The sequence below is a fragment of the Chiroxiphia lanceolata genome, chromosome 2 (genome assembly GCF_009829145.1).
Source record: "Chiroxiphia lanceolata isolate bChiLan1 chromosome 2, bChiLan1.pri, whole genome shotgun sequence".
In the NCBI taxonomy this organism is placed as follows: Eukaryota; Metazoa; Chordata; class Aves; order Passeriformes; family Pipridae; genus Chiroxiphia; species Chiroxiphia lanceolata.
The window spans coordinates 111,783,394-111,796,226 of NC_045638.1; the positions used below are offsets into that span (position 1 = coordinate 111,783,394).

General features: G+C 40.3%; 1 protein-coding gene across 6 annotated transcripts in view; it reads right to left on the reverse strand.

The window, feature by feature from the left end:
- Nucleotides 1–12,833, reverse strand: part of EPHA6 (EPH receptor A6) — a 455,633-nt gene that overhangs the window by 22,256 nt on the left and 420,544 nt on the right. For all 6 annotated transcript variants that reach the window (XM_032678076.1, XM_032678079.1, XM_032678074.1 and 3 more), the window contains one exon: nt 1,763–1,912. In XM_032678076.1, the coding sequence (XP_032533967.1) occupies nt 1,763–1,912 (150 nt within the window). The remainder of the gene's footprint in view (nt 1–1,762; nt 1,913–12,833) is intronic.

Sequence of the window (12,833 nt, forward strand, 5' to 3'; positions counted from 1 at the left end):
GCTTCTGTCAGCTTCTCAGAGAAGCCAACCCACTACCAAAACCAGGCCACTCAAACCAAAGCATCTTCTTCCCTATCTCCTCCTCAAGCTGCAGCCACTCCCAGCTGCCCATCACCTGTGGCTGGAAAAACAGACTGGCAGAGTTAGGGAGAGGTGACCTTGCAGTTTGGAAGCACTGGCATTGCACAGAAGCCAGGCACTATGGAAGGGCCAACTTTGCTCAGAAATATCTCTGGTTTCATGGGCTTCTTCCCTGAAGATGCTCAAAATCTGGTCACAAATGGCCCTGAGCAAACTGCTTCAGCTGACCCTGTTTGAGCAGAGGGGCTGGACTTGGCCATCTCAAAGGGCCCCTCAACCTCAGCTGTTGTGTGATTTCCTTTTCCCAGCTTCTTGTTTTGTTCAGTCTTCCATTAAAAGAAGGCTCCCAGTGAAACATTGCATCTCTTAGTTAGGGAAGGCACAAAATTTGAGGCTGTGTGTGCATTTTGACGCAAAGTGCACTCTATGCAATGCAGAGTAATCAGGTTTTGCAGCAGCACACTATTGATGAATGGGCTGATATAGCCATGGCTGTGTTCAGCTTTGTTTCTGATGGAAGATCACCTCAGGAAGAACACCCTCTGCTATTGCATGGCTGCTAGTTTTTTTCTGTTTTGGATGGGTTCAGTTGTTTTTTTTTTCTTTTGTTCCTGAAACACACTCTGGCTTAATTTTTTTAAATGAAAATCTCTCTCAGATCCTTATCCCCAAATGACTGATCAGCCTTAACAAGCAACCAGACTTGCAGAGCTGAATAACTTAGCAAGAATTATAAAAACAGCCATCTGGGAAAAGGCTTGTCAATTCTTCAGAACCAATGCAGAGGTATTCCAGACACATATGTAAGACAGGTTAAGGTGGGTTGGCTGATATTACTCATTTTGACACAGAGATTGATGGCTGGTGTGAAGACTGAGTATACCAGTTTGTCATGGGGATCCATCACAAAAGAGAATCTGTGAAAATTTAAACTGTGGTAGAGAACACCCCCCCACCATTTCCCTTTTCTCATGCTTCTTTTTCTAGAACAAGCCTTCAATTTTACTAGAAATAAATATGTCTTGTTTTGTTTTGTTTTGTTTTAATTGTGAAGGCTTATTTGGCCACCACTTTTGGAAAAAAAAAGTCAGAGGAAAACATAACTTAGATATGAAGTAGGACTGTTGTCCTGCACTGTAAGCCTATATGTAGACTTAAGGTGAAAAGAATGTGCTGAATTCTTAGAAAGGAGAATTGGCAAATACATTTCTCATGGCAGCTTAGTTCTTTTAGAATTTAACTATGTGTACCCATTGAAGGATACTGTCAGACTGTACTGGTCATAATGGACCATCATCATCAGAATAGTTCCAGTGTTCCCCTAAGTTTTGATTTACAGCTTACCTGAAAAGTACATCAACCTGCCTGTCTGATGCAGATTCCCAGGGATTCGGATGAAAGCCACACATAACCAGCATTAGAGCCTGGCAAGTTGGCTATGACTCTTCATAATCTGTGTTTAATCCATGGTAGGAAGCTAGTCAAGCTTTTAGTTAGAGAGGGCCAAGTCTTCAGGCTGCATAAATGAACTGTCTCATTGAAGCTGACAGAACATTGGTGACTTAAATAAGCTGAGATTCCAGCTCAGAAAGGGAACGAGGCGGCAAAGCAGCTCAGGGAGCGACAATAACTTTCAAGGAACATTTCAACAACTTGCAGATTGATTCTGGGCATTACTTACATCCTGGTTTGACATCTCCCAGTACGGTCTCTCCCCGTAGGACATCACCTCCCACATGACAATCCCGTAGCTCCATGCGTCGCTCGCCGAAGAGAACTTGCGGTAAGCTATGGCTTCAGGAGCAGTCCACCTTATGGGGATCTTTCCACCCTGGAAAACGTGTTGAAAGCTTGTCAATGTGACCAGAATAGGGTCATGTTTAAAATAAAATAAAAAAAAAAATATCCTGGATGCTGAGATTCTACGTTCTGACTTCTATCAATTTGCCTTGTCAATTTGCTGCAAGTGGAAAGGAAGAAATAAACTTCTTTCAGAATCGGATAAAAATTTAGTTTCATTTGTAGTCTAATTCACCCAAACCAGCATTTTGTGAAAGAAACCAAGCCTCAGTTCAAAGAATAGAATGCATTTGAGATAATTCATGTTTGTTCAGTCATATAATTAGTCAGAACTCACTCTTTATTGAAAACATCCAAGCCTGAAATTCCTAGTTCATTGACATTTAAAATTTTACCTTGAATGAAACAGAAGCATCTGCTGCAAAATGGAACACTGAAAGATTTAATACTATTATGTAATCAGAAAGGAAACTATAGGCTTTCTATTAAGCTTTACATTTGAAAATGTTTTCTAATTCTTGTTGTGCCCTTCAAATATCCAGCTAAATAGCAAACCAAGTGTGTGGAAAGATCTTAATAATATTATGTAATCAAATAGGAAACAATAGGCTTTCTATTAAGCTTTACATTTGGTGATGTCTTCTAATTCTTGCTGTGCCCTTTAAATATCCAGCTAAATAGCAAACCAACTGGGTTTCTAATAGGCGTTTCTTTAGAATATTCAATGGTTTCATTCTGCAGCTTTCAACTAAAAAACCAAGTGCTATCTCAAAAAAAAACCAGACTGGAAATCAATCACCTTTTCTCTGACATGAATTCTTTAGACCATTGAATCTCTTCTATTCTCCGGTAATAATTTATGTATGAAAACTACATTCCCATTTCAGAGAAAGGTATTTCCTCTCCAGAAACATTGCCCTTTTCAAAAGTATATGTTTAATATCATTCTCATTGAACTCTTTAAAACAAGCAGAGGGTGAGAGCAGTGTGCTGAAAGTGCCACTAGATGGTAGAAGGAGGCAGTCAGTAGAGCTGAGCTCGCTCAGCAGCAGTTGCTTTCAACAAGCAGTAACAGATTCTGCTCAGCGTTATAATTGTATTTCTGACAGAAACAAAAGAAGAAACGAACTAGAACATACGTCTGGCAATTGAAGAGAAGCCAAAGTTAAAAACAAGTATGTAAATCTCTGTCAATTTGCTTTGAATATATAAAAAATTGTCCTTGAATTGTTAAGGCCTCTCTCTGGCTGACTGAGAAGCTGTTTGTTGTACCAATAAATTGTTCAAAGGCCAAGCTCTGTGTCTGTGGTGATGTGTCACTAAGCCAACTGCTCCTCTTTGACTCTCACTTGCTGACAAAAAAATGCATGGTTAACATTTATGTTGTATCACAGTAGCCAAGATGTCCTTTGTACCATGTTACATTTTTTTGCAGCCGCTTTTTGAAAGCCTCTGCTTCCTCACTTGTGGTAAACTGACTTTAGCAGTAGGAAGGTAAATGTAATTCTGTATTTTTTGCCTGAGTACCTCCACTACCCACCTTTTCCTAATGCATTAACCTGGTGGTCAGATCACTCCTGTGGCAGGTCAGAGGTGCAAAAGGCTTTATGCCACCCCTGCTGCCACCTCTGAGCCTGCCCTTATCAGGGTGTGATGCTCTTTGTCCCTTCCTGGTGCAGCTGTTCTACTTGGGAAGCAATTACAAATGCTTTTTGGGTACTAGCATGAAGAAACAGGGTGACAAAGGAGAGCCATGGTAAGACATTCCTCAAGGAAAGACGAGGCTAATTTCTTGTTTCTTCCCCAGGAAATGCTTATATCTTCTAAAGAAATTGGGTAAGAACACTTGATATTTGATCTCGTGGTCTGGTTGCAGTGGTGTTTTGGTTGGATATGCGAGTCATGGTTTGAGATAGCCCAAAATCCAATTCCCCAGCTCCATCCCCCTCCCACATCTCAACCCAATGTGAGATGGGTTCTTCCAGACAAAACACAACCAGACTCAGAATGGGGGAAAGGGAATATATTACAATGACTGTACAAATAAATACTACAATACATTATATACAACCTTAGCTATCTCTACTATGACATAAGTATTTACAATGGATCAGATCTCTTCTCCCCTCCAAATAAAAGTCCAGGAGGGAAAGAAGGACAGATCTCTTCCAGTCTCTCAGGGCAGCAGCTTCTTCAGAGCAGCAGTCATCTGTCCTTTTCTCATGCAGCAGCTGATGGCTGGATCTCTGCCAGCACTCACAAGAGAGGTATCCAAACTCTCTCTCGGCCCCGTCGCCAACGAGGGGTCTTCCGTGGCCTTCGTCACCCCAGACAAGGTCGTTTCACCACGTCATATCACGAAGACACAGGGGGTCTTCGTGATGGTCTGGTATCTCCAGGAGATTCAAGCTCCTTGCAGGGCCTCTGTGCCCTGTCTCAGGCTGCGAGCTTCTTTGTAGCTTGCAGCAAGGGAGGGCCCTCAAGGGCAACCTCCCACACTCTGTCCTGGCTGAGCTCTCAGGACGACCGAGCTTCTTAGTTCCTTTACCCATTTAGGACTTCTAATCAGTAAGAGTCCATCTCCCTCCATTTTTGGAGGGATCTCCAATGAGGTTTAGGGGAGTTTTGCAGTCCTTACCCCCAAGCTTTCTCTCTGTAGAACTTAGTTCTGTTCTCTGCTGCCGGTTCTCTACCTCGGCTTGCGCAGCTCTGAGTCTTCCTTGGCTGCATGCTGTTTCTGTTGCTTCTCTGGTTCAGGTCTTATCAGTTGGCTTTTAGCCATAACCTCTGGACGCTGCCGCCGCTTCTGCTCTGTCTCTGCTCACTCACAATGGAAAACATCCCCCAGCTCACAGCTACAGACACATAGTCCAGCTTAACACTGTTCCAAGTCTCTGTAGCCCCAGCTGGGGCTGGGGGGTTGCCCAGAGGCCCCGAGGGGCTCAGAGCCCCTTCCTCTCGTGGCTCACAACATGGCTACTTCTTCTAACCACAAACTACAACTCTTCTCTTCCGTTTGGTTGTGGTATGTTTACATTTTTGCAGGAGCGCTCATTGGACAGAATTTCAAAACTTCGAAGGGTTTCCACCCCTTGGGGTCTACCACTTTTCTTATCCTCTGGGGGAAAACAAAGTCCAAACCACTACACAGGCTTCCTGAGGGAGTGGAAAAATTAGCTATTCAATGCCCCAAATGTACACCTTACACTGGAATGTCCAACCAAAAGGATGTGTCCTCTGAGAAACAGACAGTTTTAGGGTCTAACTGCAGAGTATAGTTCAAAGGATCTCCTCACAACAGAAAGTTATGGGCCTTATCCTTTTTACTGGCTTGGGTTTAGTCCTTTATTTCTAACTTATATAATTCTATCCTTAGTTTCCTGGCTTCTGCAGGTATTTGGGGACATTATTTTCCTGGCCTGCCACATGATCATGGTAGGCATTTTAACTCCTTCTTTGGACCTGATACATGCAGTTTTTAAAAGTTAAACAAAAATCATGGTGATCCACATCACAAAAGACACTGCCCTGACAATCCTAACACCCTCCCTCATCAGCAGCACTTGTTCCAACACAGGAGTTCACCATCTGAACCTTGTCTTACCAAGCAATCCCCCTTGGTGCCTTTTGCTTTATCCCCATTTAAAACACTTCCTGGAGTGTAGCACCAGTATTTGAGTGAGGATGCAGAAGAAAAAATTTCCATACTTTCCTTGTCTCAGATCTTATCAGATCTCAGAGGATGACAGGTTAAAAAAATGTCTACCAGCTTAGGTGGTTAAGTTACTGTAAGACTTTGTTCACCAAGACAAACTAATAAATCAACAAATTTTCTATGTGCCAGATTCCTAATCTGGAGAGTTTTATTAATAATTCATTATTTTTTTAATTTTCATGAAAATTCTTATGTTAATAATTAAATACCTACTTGTAGGGAAAACACAAATTATAAATGAAAATAAGAGTTATTTGGATATTTATAGATTTTTCTTTTAATGTTTATAACATAGTATGAATAACATAAGAGGAAAACTGTCTTTAAACCGTATCCTTTTCATAAATCTGATCTTGTATTCCCAAATTATACTCAAAAGGGAAGGCATATCTTGAGCAGCATTTGAAGCTAGCTTTGTGACTACTGGCTAAATATAAATGAGTTTTAAAAAATCTGATCAGACTCTACAACCAGTTTCATGATGCAGCTTTACTGACTGATCCCTTTTGGGCTGAAACAGTAGTGGCTCATTGAGTGTGAAAATGAGAATGGAGAACAGAATCTTAACCAAATTCAAGGCAGTTCACATTCAAGGGCACAAGATGTGTTCAGTGTTGTAATGTAAAATAAAATACTTTTGTGCTGGCTCTAATGACAAAGTGAAGCAAAACCTCTAAAATTTTTCCAATGGATTCATCTTGTGTATGAAGATGTTATGTTCATAAAAATGTAGATTTCAGTACTTAATTATGTTTGCAGAATACCTTTTTATGCAAAAAGGTTGTTTTATTTGTTGGAAAGCCATTCAAAAGGCAGAACTTGCAATGTGACTACCTTAAGAGATATATATGACTGAACAGCAGTAATAGCTGCTCATGCATAATAAAAGAACACATAAGGTTTAGAGTAGCTGAGAATATATTTCCTGTTTCTGATTAGAGTAATAAACAGTGCTACTGATATTGGATATGCCTTTTTACATTTTGATCTAACTGAGAAAATAATAAATGCAATACTGTTTACACAACGCCTCGCCTTCAAATTAAGGTAATTTATAAATCATCTACACTGTACTACTACAGCAATGAAATCTGTCACAGCAGCCCATATTAGAAAGCCCCTATGCAAGTCCATTTTGCTTGTATTTTATTCTCTCTCTTTTTGGGGGTGGGTAGGAGGGGCAGAAGGGGTGTTAGGAACCAAATTGTTTTTCTGCATCTTCTCATACATTAATAATGGTATCAGTGACAATGTAATTTTATTTCCACGTAGTGAAATAGCACTAACCCTGCTATTCAAATAATTAGAATTCAGCCTTTTTTCCCCCTCCATGCTGCCAGCTGAACAGTGTCTATCTCCTGATTTTTTTTCTTGATTGTAATTTAATAAGCAATTTTACCGTGCAGTGTCAAGCATTCCCTTGGGATTAGAATATTAGGCTCACATTGCTTAGCTTGGAAAACTGCTCAGAGACCAGCCCTTGAAATGAAATTTGCCCCCTCACCCACACCTACACATGCTCACTTTCTCTACAGAATTGGCAACAGCACAGTCTGGCACACATTTAAAGGCAAAATTGGGACTACGTGTTGCAAAACACCTCATTCTTTACCTCAAACTATGCATGAAAGAATGACAGCCTTCACAAAATGCCATCTCTTCTCTGAGCTGACAACACCAAAAAGTGCTTGTCATCTGTTATGTGGAAAAACTACAGGGAGACAAATGAGACTGAGTCCCACAGGACACAACTGCATTTTTGCCCCCTCCCATTTGATTTTTTTTCTTATTTTACACGTTAGACATCTTTCTGAAAACAGGAGGTATTAACAGTGCCTTTAATTAAAAATCTAAACATATTTCAAAGCTCCAGCAGAACAGTGTGCCTGGCAGCTGTGGCCCATTATCCTGCGCAACAAAGGTTGGGATATATCAGCAAACTCAAAATGCCTGATGTGAAGAATGACAGAGAGGGCACAGAAGCAAAGAAAGAAGCCTTTTAGATGCCCAGAACTTTTGGCATGCCCTGCTAGCTAATTAAAGTGAGGAGTGATCCCCCTGAGAACCTTACAAAGCTGAAGGTAAGGTGGGTGTGCTCCTGCTCCATGTACACAGGAGCAGTCAGGGGCAGAGTGAGTGCATCAGGCTCATCATGTCCCAGAACCAGCAGCAATGTGAAATAAATGCCTGTTTCTGTTGAAAAGCCTGTTCTGTGTTTTCCTTGAATGACAGACACTGCAGAGCGACTGTCACAGAGCTGGCAGCAGGTTTCCTAAATGCTGAGGACCAAACCCATCAGTTCCAGATGCACAGACATCTAGAACTGTCTAATCCTGGGAGAAAAGGTACTGAATTATGTGCACCATTAGTCTGATCTGGCACAGAAATTCCTATGCATCTGTCAGTTACTGTTCCTTTATGTATGGTGTTACTGAATCATGCAATAATTTTCTATGACACAAGTATAGTATCTGTCTTTTTCTCTACCCCAAAATGACAGAAACATGAGGGAAAAAAAAAAAGAACTTCAAAGTGAAGAGAGACAAATGTAATGAAAGAGATTAGTTTTAAATATTGGACATAATTCATCATTCTGTACAAAAACCTTCTGCCACTTTACTGGAGCAATGCTTTTATTTGATGCTCAATTTTTTCATGTGCAAAGCTGCAAATAGTCAGAATTTAACATCCTCAAATCATAATTTAGAAGTATTCAGAATTATTGACAGTCTTCTCTAGTGTCTATTGAAATATCAGAGAAACTACATGGCAAGATAACAAAACTGCTCTGAAAAGGCATTTCAGAATTTGTGCTCATTATGCCCAATTCCAGTCAGTTCTACCAGTCTTTCATGTCCCTTGGAATTGAAATGAATAAAACCCCCTGATTTTCAAAAAGACTGGATTTGCTTTTAATTTCTGGGGAAATATTAATTTTCTTTCAAACATCTTGATTAACAATGCTGAAGTTAAATATGTGGAACTTGATTTTTTCTTCCTAAGTTAGCTATCTGAATTTTCAGAACAAGTTATTTTTGATTTTGAGAATACATCAATTTTAGTGAATACCAACCCCTATACTGCACATCTATTTGTGTCCTCCAAAAGAGGAAAAGCTGTTGATGGATGGAAAGCATCAGCACCTGAGATACTGGCAGAAGTAAAACAGACAAGATAAAATGTCTATCCACAGATCATCAAAAACACTTCACATTGACCAGCATTAATATCAGAGGTGAATCAGGATGCTTCTCCAAAATACTCCACCTCAACCTGTCATTTTGTGTCCCTAAAGGCCATCAGATGGATGAATTGAGTAGTGGGGTACACACATGCAAACCTCTAGAAAGACAAGATATACCCTATCCTATAATATCTTAGATAAAAAAATTAAAGAATTAAAATATTAAATTTCTTTGCTAAAAATCAAAGAATTATGAAATCAAGAACACTCTCTACACCAGTAGAGATTCTCATTAGCAGTAACAGCAGCATCCATTTCCTTTGAAACAACACACTTCAGCATGCACTCCCTTGCCTGTTCTGAGGCATTGATCTTCACTTGGGCTGAGAGATCATAAGAAGGCTGATAAAAATGCATAGCTTTGACCCTCAAAATCCACATAAGTGAAATGGTAGTGAATATTTCTGACCACTTACACCTGTCCTGCATTCGTATTTTCTTGACAGCGCAATTTAAAAAACTCTATAGAATGACAAAGGTATGGCAAATAGAAGTGGTTAATGCCATTGCCTCTGGTTTGTGTAACGAACTGGACTGTGCACACCTTTTCTTGTCAGACATGATGCCTTTATCTACATGGGGCTCATTGAAAACAGATTGATTTTTTTGCCAGAAATATTAGTTTTGAAATATTAGTTTTAAAATATTGGTTTGGTTTTTAAACGAACAAAGTAATTTGTTCCAGAGATCAGACCAAAGCCAAGGTGAATCCAGCAAATCCAAACAGCTTCAATCCAACGGGGCTGGGGCTGGCCAGATGCTGTGTTGCTGGAACAGGGATTGATGGCTCCAGGCTGGGGTGGGTCCTGTGCCTGTGGGGGGAATTCCTAGTGGAGGCCAGGCAGGCCAGTAAGGACAGGTGGTGTCCTCAGAGCCCTGGTGAGGACCAGACAAGTGTACAAAGACAGATAAACACAAGTATTTGCAAAATCTCTTTGAGGCTGGTCTTTTGAAAGGTAAGAGGTAGGTGGGGCCAAGGAGTTGCATAATGTTTTAGAGAGTGGGACTTTACATTTCTTTAGGATTAAGAATGCACCAGTGAATTTTCCAGTATTGTGTGCTGGGCCCCCAGTCACTGAGAAACCCTTTACTTCTCTGAAATTAAATATCAGAAACATGCATCTCTACCAAATCCACTTTAGAAACTATAGCACTATTTGACAGCAATGATAGGAAAAAAATGTCATTTTTCTTGAGACTAATATTTCTGGCAAAGATCTATCTCTTTCCAAGAGCATCAATTCCAAGCTATCTGCCAGCTGTGTCAGCACAGCTCACATTACAGCCAGAACCAATTTCTTCCAAGTTACTCCTACAGAGTCCTTCAATCTGCACATCCAGCCCCATCCACTTTGCTTACACAAGTAGTGCTGCTATCCAAGTCAATGGAAAAGGTGAAAAGGATTTGTTCTGAGATGCTTATTTGAAGGTTGCCTTACGTTGCACAACTCTGTAACAAAGGAATTTGCTACAAGGTCCATTCTTCCAGCAGAACTGAGTTAGCAAACACAACTATTTCTCTGTAATATTTCCAAGTAGTTTAAGTTGAGGAAAAAAAATGTTGTTACTGGGCACTGTCCTTTCCTAAAAGCACCATGGAAGGCTTGTCTCTGAAATGATGCCCCCGACTTGCCCAAAGTTTCATGAAGTGTTTATTATTGGATCAGAAATAAGATGTTACCATGCTCTGCTTGAACACTTCGTGTCATTATCTGTCATTAAGAATTTCACAGCTAGTGATTCCCACACTCACATCCAGCTGACACGCACAGCAAACAGTTCCCATGCTTCAGGAATCAAGTGGCCCCTCTCTGTGCTGCCATAATGCCCAGATCATTCATACTCTGCTGCCTTGCCCCCAAACCCCCTTGCCATAATTCCTTTCACATCATACAATTTGAAGTGACCAATAAAAACTCAGAAGCATATGGAAACTTGAAAATTGAGACCATAGTGAAATGTATTGAAATGTAAAATTGACACCATATAGGCTGTAGTATTGTCTCCAAACATTTTCGTAGCCCATTATTTGGGATGCTATACTAGAGAGAATGTAGGAATGTATATACTGAATTCATATACAGATTGTTCTGGAGTACACGAGATTTTATTTATCTAAGGTTTCTTCAAAATTCATGCTAGAAACAGGTTGGAAACACCACAAAAATTAGGCTTTTCTTCTAAGAGTTACAGTGCCACACAAAGATGATGATCAGAATTATTATGAGGCTGAGCTACTCTGCAAGTATCACTGCTTTAGTTTTCACCCCAGCTGCTTCAGGAAGTGCAGAGGAGAATTAATATCTTAGTAACTGATGGATTAAGTTTTCTGCTCACATTTTTGTTAGGTCACTTTTCATTTCATCCTGAAGGAGTTTGCTGTCAATTCATGGATAAGTAGCTGGTCAAAAGATAGGAAACAAACAGTCAGAAAGAAAAGGTCAGTTTTTAGAGTGGCATCCCCCAGAGATTGATGCTCATGTCCTGCTGGCAATGTACATAGAATTCGTAATACAGGCAGGACTGTGAACACATAAGATTGTGCTGGCAATCCAAAGGTATCCATGGTAGTAAAGATGATGATGATTGACCACAAAAACTGGCCAAAGAATCCTAGGATACTGAGTTGAAAACTGATAAAATGCCACAAAATTCAGTGTCATAGTGATGCACACATAATAAAATGCTCCTAACTTTACATAACAAATAACATGGCTCCGTACTGAGCTATCACTGTTCAAGACAGATCTTGTGGTTATAACACAGAGAGGTGGCCCTGTAACACTATCAATTGCCTTCTCAAAAGCAGACTAAAGGGAAAAAATGGAATGAAATTATAAAAATAATGAGGAAAAGAAAAAAGCGTGGCACTTTTGAAACCTAGGATATTCCTGCATACTGCTTGCTGATCCCACAAGGATACATTGAAACACAGAATATAGAAGACACCCTCAAGAATCATGGAGTCCAACCCTAATCACTGCACAGGACCATCCCCAAGTGTCACACCATGTGCCTGAGAGTGGTGTCCAAATGCTTTTAGAACTCTGTCAGGCTTGGTGCTGTGCCCACTGCCCTGGGGAGCCTGTTCAGTGCCCAACCATCCTCTGGGTGAAGAAACTTTTCCTAATATCCAACCTAAACCTCACTTGACACAACTTCAGGCCATTCCCTCAGGTCCTGTCACTGGTCATCACAGAGAAGAGATCAGTGCCTGCCCCTCCTCTTCCTCTCACAACGAATACTGACAGATCTGTAGAAAAAGACAGGACGGGTGATAAAAAGTACAGAATAAAAAAAAAGTAAAAATGGTCCACACAATCCTGAATAAATGGATCAGATAATAGATGCAGAGCAGAGAACCAGGGTACATCAAACATAAATGGCAAATAGCAGGTTAAAAATGTTAACAAAACCATTTTTTAAAAGAAACATTGCTATGGGATGTCATGGACTCTAAAAATACAAACATCTCCAAAAGCAACTTGGTAAACTTACAGAAGAAATGTTCATGAAAGATATTACACATAAAGACCTCCCTCTGATTTAAAGAAGTCTTTGAGCCACAGACCACTAAAAGCTCAATAACCCAAACTAAGAATGCATCACGTGCACAGCATGTGCACTCTCTTATTATGGTCCTGCGTGGTATTGGCTATTTCTTTGCCTTTTGGAGACAAGCTTCAGAGCTCACCAGCGCTGTGGCTGTCTGAGTCAGGCTGTTATTCTCTTCCTATGATTTCTATTTATTTGCAGTTAAAATATAAACACATGGTTAACAGTGCAACTGGAAAAAAAGTGGGTGATGCACGTCAACAGCATTTTGGGGAAAAGGAAATTTAAAAACATTAAAAAGTTAACTTTAAAGGAAGTCACCCAAACTGAGGTGTTCTTTGATGTGAAACAGTGTGACTGTAGATGGCTATCTGAAAGATCACAAGACATCTTTTTTTTGTTGTTGATTCTATCTCTACATTTCTGTGTCTCTATCCA